This window comes from Xyrauchen texanus, chromosome 30, assembly GCF_025860055.1.
Source record: "Xyrauchen texanus isolate HMW12.3.18 chromosome 30, RBS_HiC_50CHRs, whole genome shotgun sequence".
NCBI lineage: Eukaryota > Metazoa > Chordata > Actinopteri > Cypriniformes > Catostomidae > Xyrauchen > Xyrauchen texanus.
The window spans coordinates 5,355,600-5,379,776 of record NC_068305.1 but is presented as its reverse complement, the minus strand read 5'-3'; the positions used below and the strand labels follow the sequence as shown (position 1 = coordinate 5,379,776).

General features: G+C 38.5%; 1 protein-coding gene across 2 annotated transcripts in view; it reads left to right on the top strand.

Annotated features, from left to right (window-relative positions):
* The window catches only part of cebpz (CCAAT enhancer binding protein zeta), a 166,103-nt gene that overhangs the window by 37,434 nt on the left and 104,492 nt on the right, over positions 1 to 24,177 (top strand). For both annotated transcript variants that reach the window (XM_052098572.1, XM_052098571.1), the window contains exons 2-3: positions 6,792 to 8,290; positions 21,477 to 21,708. In XM_052098572.1, coding sequence (XP_051954532.1) covers positions 6,792 to 8,290; positions 21,477 to 21,708 — 1,731 coding nt within the window. The remainder of the gene's footprint in view (positions 1 to 6,791; positions 8,291 to 21,476; positions 21,709 to 24,177) is intronic.

The following is a 24,177-nucleotide window of genomic DNA, read 5'->3' as shown; positions in this document are numbered from 1 at the left end:
TATCTATCTATCTATCTATCTAGCAACTAAGTTAAACTTTTAACACTACACTGTAGAACTGGCTCATTAGAGTCATTCATTTGGGAATCAGACTACACTGGTCACACTGTATGTTTCACACTGTAGATTCAAAAGAACCGGCTCATTAGAGTCATTAATTTGGGAATCAGACTACACTGGTCACACTGTATGTTTCACACTGTAGAGTCAAAAGAACCGGCTCATTAGAGTCATTAATTTGGGAACACACAAAGACAAAAAGGGCCTGTCAGCCCTGCATCTCTCCCTCTCTCTCCCTCATTGCATAGGGATTTTGTATTGAACATAGCTCTGGATCACAGTGTCATAGAGACAAGGGGCGGGCTCATTTTACTCAGACGACCAATCAGTCTCTCGGATCATTGTGAAGCTATCAAGCCACGCCCTAGCAACAATTTAAAGCACCTTAGCAACAACTCCCATAGACTTCTAATGAAAGATATCAAAGGGATATCTCCGGATAGAAGTGTCATAGAAACACAAGGGTGGTCTCGTTTGACTCGGGGCAGCAAACAGCCAATCATGAATCACCTCAACACTTCCTAGCCCCTCCCTAGCAACCATTGTCGAGCACCTTAACAACCAAAATCCATAGAGGGATATCTTCCATTCTGAATGTCACAGAGGCATGGGAGTTGGTTTATATCATTCATACTGACAAGCAGCCTTTGGAGTTTCATGATTGGCAGCTGTCAAGCCACTCCCTAGCAACTAAACAGAGTACCCTAGCAACCGCTTAGCAATAACTATATCTCTGCACCAGAAAATCAGAGAGACTTCTGGGTTCATTTATTTCAATCAGGATGGCAAGGAGACTTGATAAGTATCACTATGGTAACTGCCTAGCAACCACATGGGGTTACCCTAGCAACCGAGTAACAAATCACATATCTCTGCACCAGAAAATCAGAGAGACTTCTGGGTTGATTTATTTCAATCAGGATGGCAAGGAGACTTGATAAGTATCACTATGGTAACTGCCTAGCAACCACATGGGGTTACCCTAGCAACCGAGTAACAAATCACATATCTCTGCATCAGAAAAACGTAGAGACTTCCGGATTGACTTATTTCAATCAGGATGGCAAAGAGACTTCATTAGTATCACTATGGTAACTGCCTAGCAACCAGATGTGGTTACCCTAGCAACCAAGTAACAAATCACATATCTCTGCACCAGAAAATCATAGAGACTTCTGGGTTGGTTTATTTCAATCAGGATGTCAAGAACACTTGATAAGTATCACTATGGTGACTGCCTAACAACCAGATGGGGTTACCCTAGCAACCGAGTAACAAATCACATATCTCTGCAACAGAAAATCATAGAGACGTCTGGGTTGATTTATTTCAATCAGGATGGCAAGAAGACTTGATAAGTATCACTATGGTAACTGCCTAGCAACCATATGGGGTTACCCTAGCAACCGAGTAACAAATCACATATCTCTGCAACTGAACAACATAAAGACTTCTGGCTTTGTTCATGGGACTCAGGGTAGCAAGGATCCATCCATCCATCCATCCATCCGAGGGTCAATATCTATCTATCTATCTGTCTCTCTGTCTGTCCGTTGTCTATCTATCTATCTGAGGGTCAATGTCTATCTATCTATCTATCTATCTATCTAGCAACTAAGTTAAACTTTAAACTAATTTAAACTAAACTAATTTAAACTACAAACTAATTTAAACTTCAAACTAATTTAAACTTCAAACTTTATGGTCCAAACTTTCACAAGCCAACTTAAAGTTTGTCTCGACAAACTTTTTTTTCTAGTTTATCATATTCGTGCAGTTGTTATTCAGTTGTGTGCTGAAAGTCAATCCATCGAGGAGACACTCATCATGACTCTTTTATCGTGTAAACGGGTAAAGTTTTAGAAAAAAATAAGTAAACTCGCCCGCTTTGCGACAAACGTAAGTTCTATAAATTTATTTGTACATTAACAGGGAAGTAGAGATGGCAAAATAAATTTATAATCTCCGCCTTTATTCCGTTTTTTTTAATGCCTGATAGAAAAGTATCTATCTTTGTAGAGCAATACAATACTTTAGGCAATTGCAGAATAGTCTCAAGTCACAGATACACTTCAGAAAATTGAGTACACAAATATTTCTGGGCTTAAAAGATACAAAAACCAAATCAATGCAGAACGTTGTATCTCAAAAGCAATACAATGTGGCCCCCTATGCAGTACTTACAGCCCGATGTGGCCCCTTTACCAAAATAGTTAAAAATATTAATAATTACACACCACCTTTACAAATTTTTTTCAGGATTTTACATGAGTAAAAGTTACTGTTATATTTTGACTGTTATAGTTTCATATGAAATAATCTAAAGGTAGAATCTATTAGATTTCATGTTATATCAACAGTGGCAGTTTTAGTTAAAGTTTCAAGATGTGTTTCAGCTAGTATTTTATTTTTTATAAATACATTAATTTATTATTACTATTATTTAAGACTAGCACACTGACCTAACCATGGTAATGATGGGCCATTCCTTCTGTGTATTTTGTGTATAAATATGTAATATTAGGTAACAAACAGGATAATAATGGGCTCATATAAGTAAATATGCTCTTCAATTTTTAAAAGGGGGAGAGACAACTTCCTGTAGATTTTGTTGTTTACATCAACAAAAAAATGACACTAGGCACGTCCTTGTACTGGAAAACCATGAACAAAACTATGCAACATAAAAGGAAATGCAACCCAGGATACATTAAATTCATGTTAGGTTTAATCTATGGCAGGTTGACACTTAATGTAAAATCTGTCCTGAAGCAAAACCAGTTGAGAACCACAGAGCAGTCTGTCCTCGTTGTCACGCACCTACAGTATTTGTTAACTGTTAATAATCATAGGACATTACTTTAAAAGCTCACACAGCCGATGTTATTCTTCATTTAGTAGTTCATTTAACATGCTATGATAACATGTAAACTAACATGCTTTATATAACATGTTATAGTTACATTATATTTTTTATCATGTTTATAATTGTTTATTATAATTCTGTTAGCTTTCTTATTTTTTCTATTTATTTATTTTAAAAAGGGAGACTTTTTTTATACATATGTACCAAGAGTGGACGCCGCATCATTCTTAAAAGTGTAACGCATACTTAAATAAAATAAATTGTTTCAAGTTTCAATTTTTAACTGTTTGCTCAAAAATAAATGAAATAACCCTTCTGTTTTCACTAATAATAGTAATTGTGTGATACCGTGAAACCATGATGTTTTCTGAGACTGTTATCATACCGTGAAAATCTCATACCGTTGCAACCCTAGTCCCTACTTAAAACCATATTGAAATGATCTGATGAAATCAAATCAGACATGACATTTTACATGGCATTATACATATTCAGCATTATATATAGTAGATCATTAAACCTCTGTAAACTTCTGTAAACGGTCAGAAAAGATCACTCAATCTCACGCATCAGGTGGACATTAGATCCGTCCCGGCTAAAAAGGCGCTTCTGTCTCTCCAGCTCCCTGAATTACATTCACTTACATGGTTTCACTTTCAGTTCTTGCAGATTTAGCTAGTAATTGCATTTTAGAGCTCCTTGTGTGCATTGAAGCGATTTCCATGTGTATGCCTGTGTGACGTAAGTGTAGAATGTCACGCATATTGGATACAGACACTTGTAAAATAACAATTAAAAAAAAACAACCTGTTAAGTAAACTGCAATCAATTTCTGTACTGAACTCAATGGGACATGCCTCTGCCTTAGACTCCCATTGAAACACTCCTTCAGTGGGGCTCTATGGGCTGTGCGTCCGTGTATACTGATGGACATTATTATGCAGATAACATCAACGGAACAAGAAGACTCAATTGAATGGAACGAACATCGTGAAAGTGTTGTATGCTGTTGCACACTTTTGTAACCTTAACTATTAAAATGGGACAATAATTATGTGATTTGAGCGTTTGTATGCAATTTGATGAATATGACATTGTGCAATTTTAATGATATTTTAAGGGAAGCAGTGCTTCCCGTGTAGTCTTAAAGGGAGAGTTCAAGCAAAATCATAAATTCTCTTGTCTATCCCCCCAGTCCAGTAGGGGGCAATCTGCATGAAGACTACAAATCACCAAAAATAAAAGGGAAAAATTGAAAGTGGACATTGACTGAGTATGGCAGAGAGTTTATAGTTAAAAAGGACTAAAATATTGACCTGTTTCTTACCCACACCTATCATTTTGGAGCTTCAAAAGTTTGGCAAACATTTACTTGCATTGTATGGACCTTCAGAGCTGGGAAATTCTTCTAAAAATCTTCACTTGTGTTAAGCAGATGAAAGAAAGTCACACATCTGGGATGTCATGAGTATTAGTTAACATAATAAAAAATTTTGGGCGAACTATTCGTTTAAAGCAAATGTCACTGTTTGACATGTCATCAAAAGTCTGGTGAGTAAAAGCAAAATTTTACTAGCCAATGGTGATTCTTTCTCCAACGTGTCCGTAGAGGGTTGGCCACGGTACAAATGCTAACAGAACCATGGGTGGCAGGTTTTTGACACAGCCGTTACACCCCTATAATTTTGTAGTGGTAAATTGAAATATTCTTTGTGACTTAGTTGGGACTTCAATTGATCAAGTACAGTACTCTTTTGGAAATTCTGAAGGCAAACAAAGCCGGTTACTTTTTCCTACTATCAAAAAGCATTAGATTTTAGAAAGCACACCTCTAATAATTATGATAATTTACCCTAGTTCATCCAAAGTGTCCATAGGTTTAACAGTGGTGTTTAACCGTTGTATTTGTAATGGTTTTTACCATTTTGTTTAAAGGTTAAATCTAGAGATGCACCGATTGCAATTTTCTTGGCCGATTTCGATATCCGATTCTTTGCAAATGTGACCTGCCGATACCGATTTTTCAGATTTTCTTTCTAAGAACTATTATTGACCGCATATACAAACAAAATCTACCTTTCTTCAATGTTATATTTTATTTTCATAATAAAATAAATGATTAAACATTACAATTTCCCCAAACTGCACTAAGTTACAGGATCTTCTCTCACTTAAACAACTCTCAAAATAAAGTGCTCTGTGACTAGAAAGAGGTAGAAATAACAATTAACTGCAAATGAGTTGCTTTATATAACAGATGTCATTTTCCAATATTTTTATAAATGGACCTTTTTCTCTTTATTACTCGTCTAACAAAACAATTCCAAAGATCTGAAAAACTGAAGTGTCCAATACGCTCAACTTACATTAGATGTCCAAATATCAGTTGTAAAACTGAGCACTGCTTCGGGAAGGGCTTGTAACCATACCTGTCAACACTCCCGTTTTTCCCAGGAGTCTCCCGTTTTGTTATTTCTCCCAAAAAAACTCCCGTAATTTGTATGGCCCAAACCGCGTTATATGAATAATCACGTCAATATATTATTCCAAGGTGGTCCAGTTGCCAGATCTTGAAACGCGACGCCGGAAAGTACCTCATACTCTGTATCGAGGAAATTTATCCGATTTCTGAAGCCTCTGTCCTCATCTATGGAGAACGGCTGGTCATCCAGGGCCATGAATTCCATAATTTTCCTTGTAATTGCTTTCGTATTTTCATTGCTCATACCAAGGAATGATAGGAGAGGCTGCTGACTTGTGGCTGGCTCTGAGCTCTGGCTAGCTTTAGCCGCTTTAATTCTTTAGCTTCTTTTTTAAAATGGGCATTTTCAGCTGGGTGATGGTGTTTTAAATGTCTAATTAGGTTTGTTGTTCTGAAAGTTATTGTGGTGGTTCCCCCACAGTTAACTTTGGCCTTACAATTATTACACATTTCGAACTTTATGTATTCTTCACTCACAGTGAAGATCTTCCACGCCAATGACATGTTTACGTGCGGCTGTGACGTTATTGCCTGCGCCGCTGTCAACAAAACGGACCAGCTTGGAATCGGTAAGACGTGAGGCTGACCGGCCGGTTACCGGTCCGGGCCGAGCATCCGGAAAATCGGCTAATTCCGGTCCCTGGCCGGTCGATCGGTGCATCTCTATTTAAAACATGTGTGGCTGCTCCTCACTACCCTGTTTACTCTTAGAAAACAAACTATGTCATTTTTGTTATGAAAATAAATGCATTTAGAAAACCATAAATGCAATATATAAAATGTTTTAAACATCCATAGCTGTAACAAACTAATTATATCTCATCACTTTTACATTTAATAAAACAATATAAGTCATATAATATTTAATGTGAATTTACCATATTTCTGTCAAACTATCATGGCACAATACAGTGTTATTATAGTAAATCAACTGTGGTAATCAAGGGTGGTAATGTGTGGAATAAGAAACCCACTAATGTAGCTACAGTATACCTGTGTTTGGCACAGTGTGTTCTCCTGTTTTTCTCATATGCAACAAATTAAACTCAGATTTAAGAGTGTTCGCTAAATTTGAAGTTGCACCAGTGCAACCTCCTATTAAAATTAGCGCAACAGCATGACAAATATTAGCAAAATGTGACCAATTATTTGCAGTCTGAAGCTCTGTAACTCCTTAGCACTGTTAAAATTTCAATATATTTGCTAATTAACTTATTTGTTTGGGTTGAAGTTTAACTTCTCACTATTAAATAGAGTAAACAATTAGCCCAATGAAACTATTTAATAGTAGCTCAGTTTCATAGGTAAAACAATATTTTGGCAACTCTGCACATGAAAAAAAGTGTTTTATTTATTTGTCTGAATCTTCTTGTGTTGTTAAAGGCAGATTATGTCATGCTGGCTGGCATCGATGACTCCAGCGAACTCATCAATGGTGGAAAGAAGAGCGCAATTGATGATCTGGAGGAGGGAGAACTCAAAGATTTCATCACAAAACTCGGCATCCAAGCTTATGCAGAACAACAGATCATTCAAGATGAGAATGGGCAGGGTGAAACATCTTCAGAGCCTGCCAAAAAAGAGGTAAAGAAGGCAAAAACCTCCAAAATGAAAGGGGAATCTGATGTGAAACATGCTGCGAAGAAGTCAAAAAATGTCAAAACTTCTAACCAATCTACAGGCCTAGGCCATGCCACTAGAAAGAAGGCAAAGCAAAATTCCATTAACCTGTTTGAGTTTCATCCACGTCAAACTTTGCTCATTAAACCAGGGGGGAAGTGGTTTGATATCGAGTACACTTCAGAGAGCACGTCCGAAGCTCAGGACGAGTCGCTGGTGTCTCAGTACAACACTTTGGCTCAGCAGCTATATGAAGCCGAAACAGCCCTCTACAAAAGCAAGAAGAACTTCCAGAAAGGGGCAAACTCCACTTGGATGAAGAGTGTCGTGTCCACTGGAACTTTGTCCGACAGGATGGCAGCGATGACTGTGCTAATTCAGGATGCTCCAATTCACGCTCTGGAGCATGTCAAAAACCTTATATCCTTTGTTACAAAGAGAGGCAGTCGCAGACAGGGTCTCATGGCTTTGGACACACTCAAGGAGCTGCTGATGTCTGATCTACTTCCAGAACATCGCAAGCTTCGGACCTTCTCCCAACATCCTTTTGTGCAGCTGGAGGAACGAGCTAGTGGCAACAGGGATGCACGGGACCGCAGACTCATTCTCTGGTATTTTGAGCACCAGCTGAAGCTCCACATAGAAGAGTTTGTGGTCGCCCTGGACAAACTCGCCCACGATACAGTCCAGGCCACCAAAATGCGAGCACTAGTCACCACCTACGAGTTGCTATGCAACCGACCGGAGCAAGAGAAGGCGCTTTTGATACAGGTTGTCAATAAATTGGGGGATCCAGAGTACAAAATTGCCTCCAAAGCATCGTACCTACTGGAGACCATTCTTCACAAACATCCCAACATGAAGGTGGTGGTGTGCTGCGAGGTGGAACGCCTCATTTTCAGGTCTAACATCAACACCAAGGCGCAGTATTATGCCATATGTTTCCTAAACCAAGTGATTCTCAGTCTTGATGAAGCAAATCTTGCCGCCAAGCTCATCACCATCTACTTCACTTTGTTTCATGCTTGTATTAAGAAGAAGGATGTAGAGTCTAAAATGCTTAGCGCTCTGTTAACGGGAGTAAACAGAGCATATCCGTATGCTAAGATCGGGGATGATAAAGTGAACGAGCAACAAGACACGCTGTTTAAAGTGGTGCATGTTGTCAAATTCAGCACAGCTGTCCAAGCACTTATGCTGCTCTTTCAGGTCATGGACTCCCAGCAGACAGTCTCAGATCGCTACTATATAGCACTATACAGGTAAGCACAAAATAAACACAAGTAGGAACTTGGTCTGTCTTCAGAATGATAGAATTACTAATGGTACTTGGTACTGCTAAATCAGGCATCACTATTGCTTTAGGTTTTACTCTGTGGCATGTAGGGGCTGCCCCCGACCAAAGGTTTTCCTAGTTGACTAGTAGTTGTTAGTTTAAGCCATTAGTTGACTAGTTGTTGCATGTATATGATATTTAATGACTTAAATGTTTATATTTTGGGATGCATCAGAAAATGGTTTGAGTCCCAGGGCTGAGAAAGAATAAGTAACATTGCTAACCTATTTTGTTGAGGGCCCCTTATGCTCAGAAACGGCCCCGTAAGATTCTAGTAGTTTTAGCAAGGCACCTTAATACCGTGATACCGCAATACCATGGTATTTCTTGTGAAGGTAATCATATCGCGAACATTTCATACTGTTACACCCCTGTTTGTGAGAGACCTGGGAACTTTTTACTGTTTACTTCATTTGTATATTTGACTTGGGCCCTGTATCATGAAGCAAGTTGAACAAACTCAGGGTTCCAGGATTGATTTCCAGTTGACAAAACCAATCCAATCAGGCTTAATTGGTACCATGATACTGCCTCCCATCATAAATCCCAGTGGTCAGACATTGAATAACAACAGACACTCATAAACAGACAGTCAAAAGAAAATATTTGATGACATAAATAGACATAAGAAAAAGGTTCCACATATTATTTAATTTAAATATATTTAATCCGACTTGTCCCTCTTATCCAATGCTACTCCCTGGCAGCCTTCTAGGGAGGCCAAATATGTGCCCCACTTGCCATAATCACTCAAACTGCCCAGCAGTCTGTGACATCTCTTAAAGAGCCGCCGCTCTGCCCAACTCTGTGCACTAAACATGAAATGAGGTTGCACCAGACAACTTTCATCCCCTAAGAATTACCTGCCTGCCGATCATCGCGCTGGTAAAGATCCCATTTTTTTATGTTTGTTCCTTATGTTAATACTTGCCCATCACCCAAAATACAAAGTCTGGAGCAAAATAAAATCTGAGTGCTCAAGACTTTCTGATTCTGAAAATTCTGAACCATCGACCAAAACTCTGGAATCTTAGTACAGAACCAAAAAACATGGGCCATGTCCCCCTCCTCCAACTGGCATCGCCAGCAAGTAGGTGTGTCTTTAAGGCCAAGCCTATACAATCTAGAGGGAGTCCAATAAAAACTATGCAGAATCTTACATTTGAATGATTCCCACTCCTGCATCCCTAGACATAGACTTGACATTTTTAAAATCCTGCCCCATTCTCCATCTTCCAGTACAAAATTCTAGTCTCACTCCCATAAATTAAAGATGTTTACCCCGTCCCCTAGACTCTGAATTAGCCAGAATTACTATGCTGAAGCTTCATGACTTTTTCTAAAAGCAGCAAGCACCATCTCAAGAGTGTCTGCTACTTGAGGGGGCTGCATACTACACCCAAATGCGGTACAGAGTAGATGGCACAGCTGTAGGTACCTGATCTGGGAATCTCAAACCGCTGTATTATATTTTCAAAGGATCTAAATGCTCAATCTTCTTACAGGTCAACCAGTGTAGCAACACCCTTCTCAATCCATTATGTCCAGCAGAAAGGGGACTTGTTAATACACAATTTAGGGTTCAACCATATACTTGCGGCAATGCTCAGGTAAATGTCGTAATCTAACATGCAGGAAACCTTTTCCCACATTAAATGCATGTGCGAGATAACGGGATATCTTAGGGCAAGGACCTACTGTTCAATAAAGAGCCAGGTGGAAGTGACCAATATGCCAAATGTCTGAGACCAAAAGCATAATTTTAAAATAAAATTTGGGGTGACCTAACCAACCTTTGTCAATTGGCCTATGTAAATTACTGGAATGCAACCGAGGGCGTTTACCATTCCAAATAAAGGATTTAGCTGTACTACCGAATTGTTTAAAATAAAAGAGAGGAACTTCAATGGGGAGAGACTGTAGTAGATAGTTTAATTTTATAATACAATTTTTATAAAATTAACCTTCCCAGTCATAGATAAATGTAGTGAACCCTACCTGAAATCACTTAACCTTTTTATTAAAGGGGCCAAAATTCAAATTCACTTAAATTTGCTGGAGATAAAATGCCCAAATACTTAATGTCCTGCTTGGGCCACTGGAACGCACCCGGTTGAAAAGCTGTTACAGGGCAATATGCTGTCAGACCCAAAGCTTCGGATTTAGACTGTGTCCTGAGAACTTAGAAACGGAATTAATATATTCTGTGGAGGCAAGGCATAAATCTAGTAGGGTGAGAGACTAATAATAAAATGTAATCTGCTTAAAGCAAAAGCTTATGTGACACACCTCCCGCCATCACCCTTAGGAAATCATCATCCTTTCTTATTGCAGCTACTAATGGTTCCAGGGCAAGACAGAACAATAAAGGGGGCAAGAGGGCAACCCTACTAGGTGCCCCTATCCAGAAAAAAATTATTTGAAATTACTCCATTCGTTTGACCCGCTGCTATTGGGTGTCTATAAAGTAACTTAATCCACCCAATAAAAGTATTCCTGAACCTGTACATTTCTAAATTCCTAAAGTTAATCCCATTCTACCATATCAAATGCCTTTTCAGCATTGTGTGAGACGGCGGCGTCTGGAGTTTGATTATTTGCCACTGACCACATGATATTGATGAAACGCCTAATTTTATCAGAAGGGCTACGGCCCAAATAAACCCCACCTGATCTATATGTATAAGAGATGTCATAAATGAATCGGTTAGCCAAAATTTTTGACAATATTTTAATGTCTAGCTGTATCGGGGAAATTGGATGTTAGCTATTACTCTCACTTGGATATTTGTCCTTTTTAAGTATCAGACTGATCTGGGCTTGCATAATGGTTTGTTGAAGCTTACTATTCTTTAATGATTTTGTATAAACTTCTAGCAATGTGGAGCCCATTCTGTAGCATAAGATCGTCTGAAGCCTTACATGTAGGAAATGCCTCACCAAGATCCTCCAAGGTTATCTCGGACTCAAGAGAATTGTTTGCTCAGTCGTCAGTTCTAATGGTTCCACAAAGTTTCTAATAACCTCATCAGTAGACAAAGACGTGGAACTATAGAGATCAAGATTTCTTTAAAAGCATTATTAATATCAATGGCCAAGGTAAATATTTCACCACCAGCAGATTTCATAAGCAGGGAATGGTAGAAAAAGACACTCTCTGCTTTATAAATCTAACCAGATGTTTTTCTGCCTTGTCCCCCTGACTCACAATTTGACTGTCTTGCCCTGAATAGCCAAAACTCCACCTTCCGTGACACAATTGTATTCTATTTGTATTTCAATCAGGTCAATTCCCTGAGGCCATCAGATGATATTCAGCTCTGCCTCTGCACTTTTAATATTCCCTTCCAATTCCACGAGTTCTAGTGCTTTGGATATTTTGGTGAACGAGGCATACTGTATGATCTGGCTCCTAAGAACCACCTTAAGTGCCTCCCAAGCCACACACAGAGGACACGGAGGACCAGTTGGTCTCCATATAAACATTTGATTTCAGCCTTAAGCATTTGTTAGAATTCAGGATTTTGCAAAAGGGAAACATGAAAGTGCCAACTACAAGATTTTCTTTTCTCCATCTGTGGCAACACCTCTAAACACCAGGGCGATCTGAGGCTAAATGTTTCCAATTGAGCAATCAGCAACAGATGAAATGAGGGACTTAGATATAATAAACAAAATCTATTCTAGAGTAAATCTTATGGACTAATGGAACATTTTTTATAGTCATTACCAGATGTGTTCAAAAGTCTCAAAATATCTGTAAGACCAAGATTTTTACACATCCCGTGAAGCGTCAGTATTGCTGTAGGGTGCTTGCACACTTTTGGTTCACTATGATCAAGGAGTCCATCAAAAGATTAAAGTCTCCTCCCAATATTATAGCATGAGGTGTGTCCTTCAAGATCTATAAAAAAAGCCCCGATCATCAACGTTAGGTGTGTAAATGTTTGAATTATTAAAATAATTTGTGAGATTTGAATTATAGATGCTTACTAATCAATGTAATAATTCCCTTGCTCTTACTTGAGCCAGCATTAAAGAAAACATGTCCACCCCTTCAGGAAGCTGAAAAATTCAGGAAGATTTGGGAAGTTGCATCTTGAAGAAACACCTATGTTTCTTACCCTTTAGAAGAGAGATAACCTTCCTTTTTATGGGGTGCCCCAACCATTCACATTTCACCTGGAGAGACAATCCGCTCATACTAACATTTGACATTAGGAACAATAGATTGTGTGTCAAAATAAAAATAGTAAAGACCACATTCCAACCTTAGTGTAAGAATAAAACCCTGAAATTTCCCCAGAACCAAACAAACAGAAAAAAGAAAAGTGTGTATTAATCCTGTACATGAAAGCACCAACTGCCATCCATTCCTCTAAACTCATATAGTCCATGTACTTTGGCATCAGATTGCTCATGTCAGGTGTCACAAATATTGTGAGACAGAATTACACAACTAAAGATAATCAATAAAACAAACTCCAGCCAATAGCCTGAATAAACACAAAGAATGTGTAGATTCATCCACATAACTGTCCCAAAGGTGTTACTCCACAAATCAAACTCCAGCCGCTAGGTGGAACCAGCCACCCCCTCCTCCCCTCTCTTCATTGACTTTATTGGGGACATGTCCATGTTTTACAGGGATCCTTAGCATTTATTCACAATTTGGCCAGAAACATCAGTGCAAAAGCGACCTTCCATTCATGTAAGAGTTTCTTCTATTCCTTGAATCGATCACATTTCTCTTTTGTTGAATTTGCATAGTCTGGGAACAAGAAAATGCTTTGGTTCTTCCAAAACAGCATTCCTTTACTCCTCGCCTTGCGTAACACAAGGTGTTCATCTAATGATCTCAGAAATTTGGCCAGAATCGTTCGGGCCTGTCTCCCTCAGCAGATCGCTGAGCCCCTTGAGCTCGCTCAATTTCCAGTTTATGGCCCATTATATCAATCAGATTTGGAAGGAGCCCCTCCAGGAATTTCACCGTATCCTGACCCTCTTCAGTCTCAGGAATTCTGATGATTCGGACGTTATTCCGCTGGCTGCGGATTTTATGTCCTCTAACTTTTCCCAGACATGCTCCAAATCCACCTTGTTCGCTAGCGGATTAGCAGTTAATTCTTTCTCCGATGACTCCAGATAATCTATTCAGTTCTCGACATCCCCCACTCTTGTAACCACCTCAGTGAATTTTGTCTCGTCAGCATTGCCGACATGTTTAACATTTCTTGCTGAATTTCCCTAATTTCTTCGACCAAATCGACTCCCGGGATCGGGGCCTGCTCAATGGTGTCATCTTGAGCACGTGTCTTTTAATGTCTCCAGAGCCCGAGGATTTTGTATTCTTTGACATTTTTCTCCTAGAACTGTTATGGAACAGTGTATCGAATTTCACCAGTTTATGTCAATAATAGTGTTAAAACTAGCAAAGTGCACAGAGCTCATTGTTCACATGTATGAACCTTGCATTGTGTCACTTGACTCCCAGAAAATGAGACTTAAGCCCAAGTGAATCTGCACTGCTTTTACAGTCGATTGAATATTATACCGTATTTAATGCTGAATATAATGTGTAATAATGCTAAGGGTTATGCTAACTGATTTTATCATCCTGATAGTACCTAATGTAATATCCGATTCCACCAGTAAATTTATACCATGGCAAACATTATTTTTTTGACAGGATAATAATGTACATATATTTTTGAAAATATTCGTTTAGAAAAATTTTACTGCGACCATACTATTTTAAAACCTCCCATATTAATTTAAAATACTTCAAATGTATGTAATCAGTGACCGTGTACAAGTATATGTATCTTAACAATAATACATTTTTCAGCTGGGCAGAATTATTAATATTTATTTTCTGGTGTCACCATTGCCCTCTGCCTGGCTGTTTTTTGTCCCACTCCATCCCATCAAATGATGGATCATTTTACTCTTTAATGAACTGTACTTGTAACACTTAGAACAAAAAGTAATGAAAGGAACTGTTTTGCATATGTACTAAATGTAATAATAGAAATACATTCTAACATCATGATTGTTCATGATCTTTGTTCAAAGTTTTGTTAGAGTATAGAATCATGAATTCAGTCATGTAAATAGTCTGCAGTTATATAGCACCTTTTTAACCTTAGCTGTATTCAAAGCGTTTTACACTGCGAATTCACATTCTCACACACCATTGACTGCAGAGCTGCCATGCAAGGCGCTAACCTGCCATTGGGAGCAACTTGTGGTTCAGTGTCTTGCCCAAGGTCACTTAGGCATGTGGAGTGCCTAAGTGATGGCATGTGGAGGCATGTGGAGTGCCAGTAATCGAACCACCAACACTGCGATTAGTGGACAAGCCGCTCTGCCACCTGAGCCACAGCTGCCCCTCTGTAAAACAAACCAAATCCTTACGCCCTTTGTCATTTCTATTTAAAAAATAAATAAAAATTTTATAAAATACAGGAAAAAAAAACTTTTTTTCTTTTATCCGATTAATCGACGAAATCGAAGATTTATCAATTATCAATATAATCGTTAGTTGCAGCCCTAATTCATATACATTATGTCCATAACAAGAACACACAGGCTTATTAATTTAAAAACCTTAACTTTTATTTAAAATATAAAAACTTTTACATTTGCATACTAGATCTGTTACCCAGAACAATACCTGCCACAGAGCAAGTTAGCCATGTTGCGCAAGTTACTTTGGCTATAAACACTGGTAAATTCTGACCTACCTTCATGGTACAGGCCCCTTTTGTTATTATTTGTTCTATAGCTTTTGATTTGTTTCAAGTTCTTATTTTATTACTGGCTTTTTATATATTGTTGAATAATTACTTGAATCAGTTACTTTTTTTGATGTTGAAATTGATATCAAGAATTGTTGCATTTAACTAGTGCTGCAAGAACTACTGATAATAATGGCCATAGGCCATTCTTCTCTAGAAATCGGTAGCCATTGAGAAACCCATATCAGTCGACCACTAACCTAAAGCATGGGGCACTCTATGCAAAACACTTCAAAGAAGATTATAAGCATAATGTTTTATGTGGACCAGTTGCCACATTATGCCTAAAGGTACCTGTACATCTGTACAAACAATAGTACGCAACTATAAATACTATGGGACCACACAGCCATCATACCGCTCAGGAAGGAAACGCATGCTGTCTCCTTGAGATGAACATAGTTTTGTGCGAAAAGTGCAAATCAATCCTAGAACAGACTTTCTGAAGATGGAGGAAACAGGTAGACAAGTATCTATATCCACAGTAAAACGAGTCCTATATCGACAAGGAAGTAGCCTCGGCTCCAAACCCACCATAAAAAAGCCAGACTACAGTTTACAAGTGCATGGGGAAATATCCTCTGGCCTAATAAAACAAAAATTGAACTGTTTGGCCATAATGACCATTGTTATGTTTGGAGGAAAAAGGGTGAGGCTTGCAAGCCAAAGAAAACCATCCCAAACTTGAAGCATGGGGGTGGCAGCATAGGGGTGCTTTGCTGCAGGAGGGACTGGTGCACTTCACAAAATAGATGGCAGCATGAGGAAGGAAAATTGTGGATTTATTGAAGCAACATCTCAAGACATCAGCCAGAAAGTTAAAGCTCTGTCACAAATGGGTCTTCCAAATGGACAATGACCTCAATCATACTTCAAGTTGTGGCTAAATGACTTGAGGACAACAAAGTCAAGGTATTGGAGTGGCTATCACAAAGCCCTGACCTCAAACCGATAGAAAATTTGTGGGCAGAACTGAAAAAGCATGTGCGGGCAAGGAGGCCTACAAACCTGACTCCATTACACCAGTTCTGTCTGGAGGAATGGGCCAAAATTCCAGCAACTTATTGTGAGAAGCTTGTGGAAGGCTACCCAAAAGGTTTGACCGAAGTTAAACAATTTAAAGGTAATGCTACCAAATACCAAAAACAAAGTGTATGTAAACTTCTGACCCACTGGGAATGTGATGAAAGAAATAAAAGCTGAAATAAATAATTCTCTCAACTATTATTCTGACATTTCACAATCTTAAAATGGTGATCCCAACTGACCTGAGACAGGGAATGTTTTCTACAATTGAATGTATTTGGCTAAGGTATGTAAACTTCTGACTTCAACTCTATGATAAAATGCATTTAAGATGCACTGAATTTAACTTTGGTTTACGACAATAGATACATTTAAATATAATACTAGTGTCACATACTTTTACAAACATCAGTTAGGCTGCACACAATTACATATCTATTTAACTTCAACCTAGGTAAATAACAACCCAGAAATGTTCATAAATATTTCAAAAGTGCTTTTTATTTTGGACATTTAAATGAATATACAACAATTTTTCCATGTGTAGGCCAAGTTTTTATTTTTCACTTCTAAAAATATGTTTTTTAGGGAATGAGGTTTTGCCCCAAGTGAAGGAGTTCAAGTACCTCGGGGTCTTGTTCACGAGTGAGGGGACAATGGAGCGGGAGGTTGGCCGGAGAATCGGGGCAGCAGGGGCGGTATTGCCCCTGCTCTATCGCACCGTTGTCACGAAAAGAGAGCTGAGCCGAAAGGCAAAGCTCTCGATCTACCGGTCAATTTTCGTTCCTACCCTCACCTATGGTCATGAAGGTTGGGTCATGACCGAAAGAACTAGGTCGCGAGTACAAGCGGCCGAAATGGGCTTCCTCAGAAGGGTGGCGGGCTTCTCCCTTAGAGATAGGGTGAGGAGCTCAGTCATCCGTGAGGAGCTCGGAGTAGAGCCGCTGCTCCTTTGCGTTGAAAGGAGTCAGTTGAGGTGGTTTGGGCATCTGGTAAGGATGCCCCCTGGCCGCCTCCCTAGGGAGGTGTTTCAGGCACGTCCAGCTGGGAGGAGGCCTCGGGGAAGACCCAGGACTAGGTGGAGAGATTACATCTCCACACTGGCCTGGGAACGCCTCGGGGTCGCCCAGTCAGAGCTGGTTAATGTGGCTCGGGATAGGGAAGTTTGGGGCCCCCTGCTGGAGCAGCTGCCCCCGCGACCCGACTTCGGATAAGCGGTTGAAGATGGATGGATGGATGGACTTCTAAAAATAATTTTCAAAATAAAATGGAAACGCCTGGACCGCTTGAATTAAATACGCCAGCGGTCCGCACCCACAATGTCATGCAGCGATGATTTGAAAAGTTAAAATCTAGTGGAGAAAGTCTTCTTCACAAGTTTGAGGACATGTCTGACTAATTTATTTCCACCAGACTCATCTGATTCATTCAGAGTTTGATTGGATTATTATTGATTTTGAATGTGAATGGATATAATTAAAAAGAAACTCTACAAATTTGTGATGAACACATTTTCAGTGCTATCATAATCTGTAGCCCATGGTTTAATCCAAGAATTGCACCATTTATTAAATCATTTCACATTTTAAAAGTATAAAGACATTCTCTGCGTCCATGGTCGCACGGATGCAGCGATTGGCCGAAACCACTCAAGTAATGTAAGATGAATTCTTCCACAGTCACTGATCTAGAGATTCATCCTTTCACTTCTGAAAGGTGGGGAAGCTGATCCTAGACCAGAAGATATAAGACAACATTTGTTAATTTATTAATTTGTGTAACAAATCAACCAGGCTTAAAAGGAATCATTTTAAACTATTTAATTCCAAACAAAAATATTTAAAAAATCTAAATATTAGCCTACAAAACTGTGCTTAACATCCAAACAAGCAACATGCAACATCACACAAGTTACTGTGTCTGATATGCCTGTGTGGGGAAAAAGAACTTTTTGAAATATCCAAAATATTTTAACACAGGTTTACTTTGCCAAGCACAACAAAAGTCAATATTTGCATAAAAACAAATATTGATATCCTCCATTTAAAAATTAATTGGCCTATATCTTTTACATGTAGTTTTCTCTGATTTTTGTTTTTCACTGCCTGAGAGGTCTCTGGCACAAAAATAATAATCTATTCTGCAATATGATAGACAGCTGATCCTCCACAGAAATGATTACTGTAGCTGCCAGGCACCTCTTATTCATGTTAGCTACAATAACTTGTTCTGCCAGCCAGGTTAAAACATGTAAATAATATTGCATCCTTTTCCTTCACTGTTTGTGAATGCATATCTTCTGCTCCGCAATCAGTCGTTTTAACATTGTGACTATATTATTATGCAAATATTGTAGCTCCAAAAGTTAAACATCTGTTGCCACAAGGCAAAGAGGGTAGGGGAGTCACAATTAAATGCCTCCAACTGCACCACCAGTTTTCACAAATCCGGCTCTGTCAGTCCTAATCATTTGAAGCATATACCCAGACTGTGTTCATTGTAAATGGCAATAAAAGTTAAGTGCGCTAAACACTTGAATCCCATTTGCCATAAAGTGCTCTGCACCGACAATGCCATGCAGCAATGACTTGAAAAGTTTTGGAAGTTAAGATAAAATCCAGAGGAGACAGTCTCTTTCACAAGTTTAAGGAATGTGTCTGATAAATCTATTTCCGCTAAAGTCAATGCTGGCTCACATCAAGTTTAATTGAATGGATAGAATTAATAATTAAAACGGATCAATAATTAAAGAAATGCTACCAAGTTAGATCTTGTTTTCAATGCAACCATGTATTGTTCCAAGACCTACACTATTTAATATTTGTTGTAAAAATGTGTGTTATATAATAGATAAAGGCATTCTCCGGGTCAAAAATCACATGGACACCTCACTTGGCCTAAACCACTAATGGAAGATGAATTCATCCACAGCCACTGAGAGTGTGTTAACTAGTTTCTTACTAGTTATTAAGGTTTGAATTTGAGGAGGGGTAGCTGATCCTAGACCAGCAGTTACGAGCCAGCGTTTTCCCAGAGCGACAATCAAAAGTCTGTATTCATACATCATGCCAATTACCCTTGCCCAGCCACACACTCCGCTTATTTATGAGCCGTAAAACAAATCAACAATGTTTGAAATAAATCACTTTAAAATATTCCAAGTGCCATGAAAATCAAAATGGCATTCAAAAGTGTGTGCTTAACATATGTAATGAGGGAATTAACTAATATGCTGCTCCCATAAGTAATTGTGAACTATTTCGGCAAATCAAAATCCAGAGGTTCTCAAATTTAGTAATCCAACAACCCTCTAAGAAATCAGGGAAGTGTCCGTTTTATAATCGACTATCCATAATATTTTTTTCATAACACCAAACATGTTCATTTATGAAATAAGACAATCATTCACTAATGCTCTTTGCAGTGAAATTAACATTGCATATCCATATTAAACATGATTTAAAAACAATGCATTTCCTCTACACATTGAAATTCTATAATCTTAAAATAACCTACAATAAATGCATACAGCAGCCCACATATGTAGCCTTTTATATGTAATAATATTTTCAAATACCTTTCTAACAAGGAAATAAATTCAAATGTGCATGAGATACTGTATGACGCACCCACAAAAGACATATCAGGCGACCTGTCACTAACAAGACAGGGGCGTGAGCTCTTAAAGTCTTTCGTGCTCCACCTGGTGAGAAGTACAACACATATTTTAATTCTAAGAAGCCCATCCACGGTTTGTCGAGTGATTTCACGTGATGAGTTGCCTGATGGCGCATGAAGAAATTAGCATTTTCAAAGGGACGCTATCCCTCTATTTACCACGAAATGCCTCTAATTTTGTACTCTTCCACTTGCGCTCAATTTTCCGAGCTACTCCTTAAGAGCATGAGTGTGATCATTGTAACATGGTGTGGGACATTAATCTTTCCTTGGTATCGTCCCCCTTCTATGATCTAAAGTGCTAGAGAAGGCCGTTTTCATATATTCTGTGACTGCATTCCTAAAAGTTCAGTAGAACTTGATGTAGAGTATTTTAGACAGATCTTGAAAATTATTAGTGAAACCTTTTTTAGTGGTCGAAAGTGGTTCTACCTGATCGATAATGCGGCATAGATTAAGTGACCTTGGACATCACAACATATAAGAGATGAGGTAATGATCTCGGATGTCATCGCTCTGTGGCAGAACTGCTATATTATCCACATCAACTCCAAATGACAGACTTGAGTCTAGAGTATGATTATGGTGATTATATGGTCCGGTCACATTTTGTCTGACCCCAACAGAGTTGAAAATATAGATCAATACTAATTCCAATGTGTCATTTTCATTATCTACTGTATGTGAATGTTGAAGTCACCAACAATTAGAGCTCTGTCCTCACCAACTACTAGATCTGACAGAAAATAAGCAAATTCACTTAGGAATTTAGCATATATACCTGGTGGTCTATATCGAGCTTGAAATCATTGTCACAAAGGAGATTGCTGATGTACATTTACATTCGTTCATTAGCATATGCTTTTATCCTTTTATTCAAGCTTTTTTTAATCAAAATGAGTTAATGACATGAAGTGCTGCAATAAGTTTCAAATTGCTCTTTTTGAAGTACATGTTGGGAGGAAGGTGAGGGAACAGTGGTGAAAGAATGGAGAGACTTTTTTTAGGTTGATGTCAAGATTTATAGTGAGAGTTGTTCTGTTACCCAAAATCGATTAGATTGCTTCAGAAGACAAAACTACTGCAGTCTTATTAACTTTTTTGATCTTAAGAATTTGGTCACAATTCACTTGCAATGTGTGAACCAACAAACATCATGTCTCCGTTAAAATATCTTTGTGTTTCGGGGGGAGTTATACAAGTTTGAGACAACGTAATGTGAGTAAATTATGAGATTTCTGTAAGCATGCTAACTACAGTACAGACAGTAAGATTTCCTTGCTTTTATTTAAGCACACAAGATACTTTTTTTAGAACATTCTCAAATCATGCTGGAATAGCATGGACTGTCAGGTTTTATTGATGCCAGCTATAGTGAATGCACTAGTAAATCAAAAGGGTGATCTACCAATTATTAAGACATTTGGAACTTTTTACTTGAATTGTTATGCTGATTATATAGAGGAGTTTGTAATAAATGTTTTTTAGAAAATGCAAAATACAAGATTTTCACCAGTGGTCTCTTTTGGACCCCACTGTATGTAGTCATAAGTCAGATGTCATTGAGAGTATTGTGGTTTATGTTTTTAATTTTATTGTGTTCTACAGAAAGTTGTTGGACCCTGGATTGTCAGCGAGCTCTAGACAGAGCATGTTTCTCAACCTGTTGTACAAGTCACTGAAGACTGATATAGTGCTCAGACGCGTGAAGGCATTTGTGAAGAGGTTACTGCAGGTTAGCTGTGAGCAGAACCCCACCTTCGCTTGCGGTGCTCTGTTCCTTGTGTCAGAGGTCATGAAAGTCAAGCCAGGCCTCAGGTTACTGCTACAAGAGGAGGGGGTAAGTCCACTCATGCACTCACTGTAGATACTGTCGATAACGCAGATTTTTTAAATTTGGGGCAGATGCTGAAAACATGTGTTGCGGGCTGTGTGGCTGTATTAATGGCTGCGATATATCGTCCGAGATTATTTCAGGCATATTGCTGTTCAACTCCTGCTTAAAAGGCCAAATCTTGACCCGTCAGTCTATTCACATTTTAGAACAATTTCTATTTGACCTTTTTTATTTCTGAAATTTTAGAGAAAGTCATTCTCCTTCAATTGCAGAATTTTTGGAGATATAAATAGTACTACAGTTATTCCAGTCTGGGTTTAGAGCACATTATAGTACCGAGTCCTCACTCTTAAAAGTTTTAAATTATATTTTGTTATCTGTGGATTCGGGGGGTTCTGAAATACTTCTGCTTTTATACTTAAGTTCAGTGTTTGATACAGTAGACCACATTATATGCTTCATTTAGGATCTATATTTAAGAAACATGGAATGTCCTTTCACTGTTATGTAGATGATAGGGCTTGGCAATATGTAAAAAAGATTTTATTGATAAATCTGCTTAAATATTGCGATTTATCTGATTATATTGTCAACACCCTTGCTGAGGGTCGGTGAATATTTTTTCTTAATTGATTTTGCCTTAAAGAAATTAATGTATTGAAACACGAAAGACATTTCTAATTTTCAAATTACTCTTTAAATTAAAAGCAATTAAAATATCGAAGTGATCAAAAAATCTTATATAACCACCACCTCAAATCCAAACATTTACCCTCTCCAACGACCCAATTTCCCATTGTATCAGTTAACAACAGCAGGTGGAAAATTACTAATAGTCTACAAATTAAAAAATAATGACACTTTGTAAATGTAAAGATGATGATGATAATAATAAACATTATAAATAAGCCTAATAAATTCCTTTTGTGCTCCCAAAATAATGCCATATGTGCGTTCTTGTCGAATTTATGTTTGTAATGTGTTTTGGTAATACAGTTAATGATGCCCAAAGAAAAGAAAATGGAACTCAATTTTAAACATTCAGAAAATATTCAGACCTCTTAATTTTTAAATTTTTTTTGTTGCAGCCTTATGCTAAAATACTTTGTTTCTTTTTTTTTTTTTTATTAATCTACCCTTCATACCCCATAATGACAAGGCAAAAAAAAATTTTTTGCGAACTTTGCAAAATTATTAAAAGAAAAAACTGTATTGATGGGGAGTCACGTGACGCCATGCAAGGTTCAGACGTGTGAACGACGAGCTCTACACACTTTGGTAGTTTTGATACTTTGTGTGTCATAAACCAGTGAAATTCGATACGCTCTGTCCCATAACTGTTCTAGGAAGACAATATGTCAAAGAATTCAATATCTTCAGGCTCTGGAGACATTAAAAGACACTTGCATGCTCAAGCTGACACCCTCCAGAGGCCTCGAGCCAGGGAGTCGATTTGGCCGGAGAAGTGAAGGAAATTCGGCGACAATTGTTGAACGTGTCAGCAATGCTGGCGAAGATCATTGTCTTGCGATCGATCACTGCTATGGAGAAGAAATTCACTGACGTGTCAAATGGATCAATTATCTTGAGTCATCGGAGAGGGAAATGGCTGCTAATCCGCTAGCAACCAAGGTGGATTTGGAGTAGTCTGGGAGAAGTTGGAGGATTTGGAGAATTGTAACAGGTGGAATAACGTGAAATGGAGCGATCTCACAGGGTTCTGGCTTGGCGATCCGCTGAGGGAGACAGGCCCTGATCAATTCTGGCCAAATTTCTGAGGTCATCAGATGAAGATCTCATGTTACGCAAGGCGAGGAGTAGTGGAAGGCTTTATTGGAAGGCTTAATTTTCTTGTTCCCAGACATTGCAAATTCAAGGAGAGCAACGTGATCGATTTAAGGAATGCAAGAAACTCTTACATCAATGTAAGGTCACTTTTGAACTGATGTTCCCGGCCAAATGGAGAATAGATACTAAAGATGGTCGTAAAATATTTACATGTCCCCAGCAAGCCATGCTCTTCATAAAGTCAGTGGACTAAGTTCTTTTGTGGTTATGACATTGCAGCCAAGTGAACCGACTCTCTGAACATCCACCTGATCGTCCGAGGAAGCGGAGTGCCTTTTTTCGTTTCTTTTTGTGCTGGTTCCGCCTAGCAGCTGGGGTTTGTTTTGTGGATTATTTCTTGCAGAACATTAGAGTGATTGGGTAATATAGCTGTTGAATGGGCCGGCTCACCGGAAACTGAATGGCCTTTTGAATGGGTTGGGGCACCCCATAAATGGGAAAATTATTTATCTTCATAAATGTAAGAAATATGATCGTGTTTCTTCAACATCTTTTCCTGTAGGAACCTGAACATTTTGGGAAGATATGGGGTGGACGTGTAAGTGCAGGGGAGTCATTACACTGATATTGCACTGATAAGTAAGCATATGGATTTCAAATGTCTTAAACAGATTAAAGATGAAT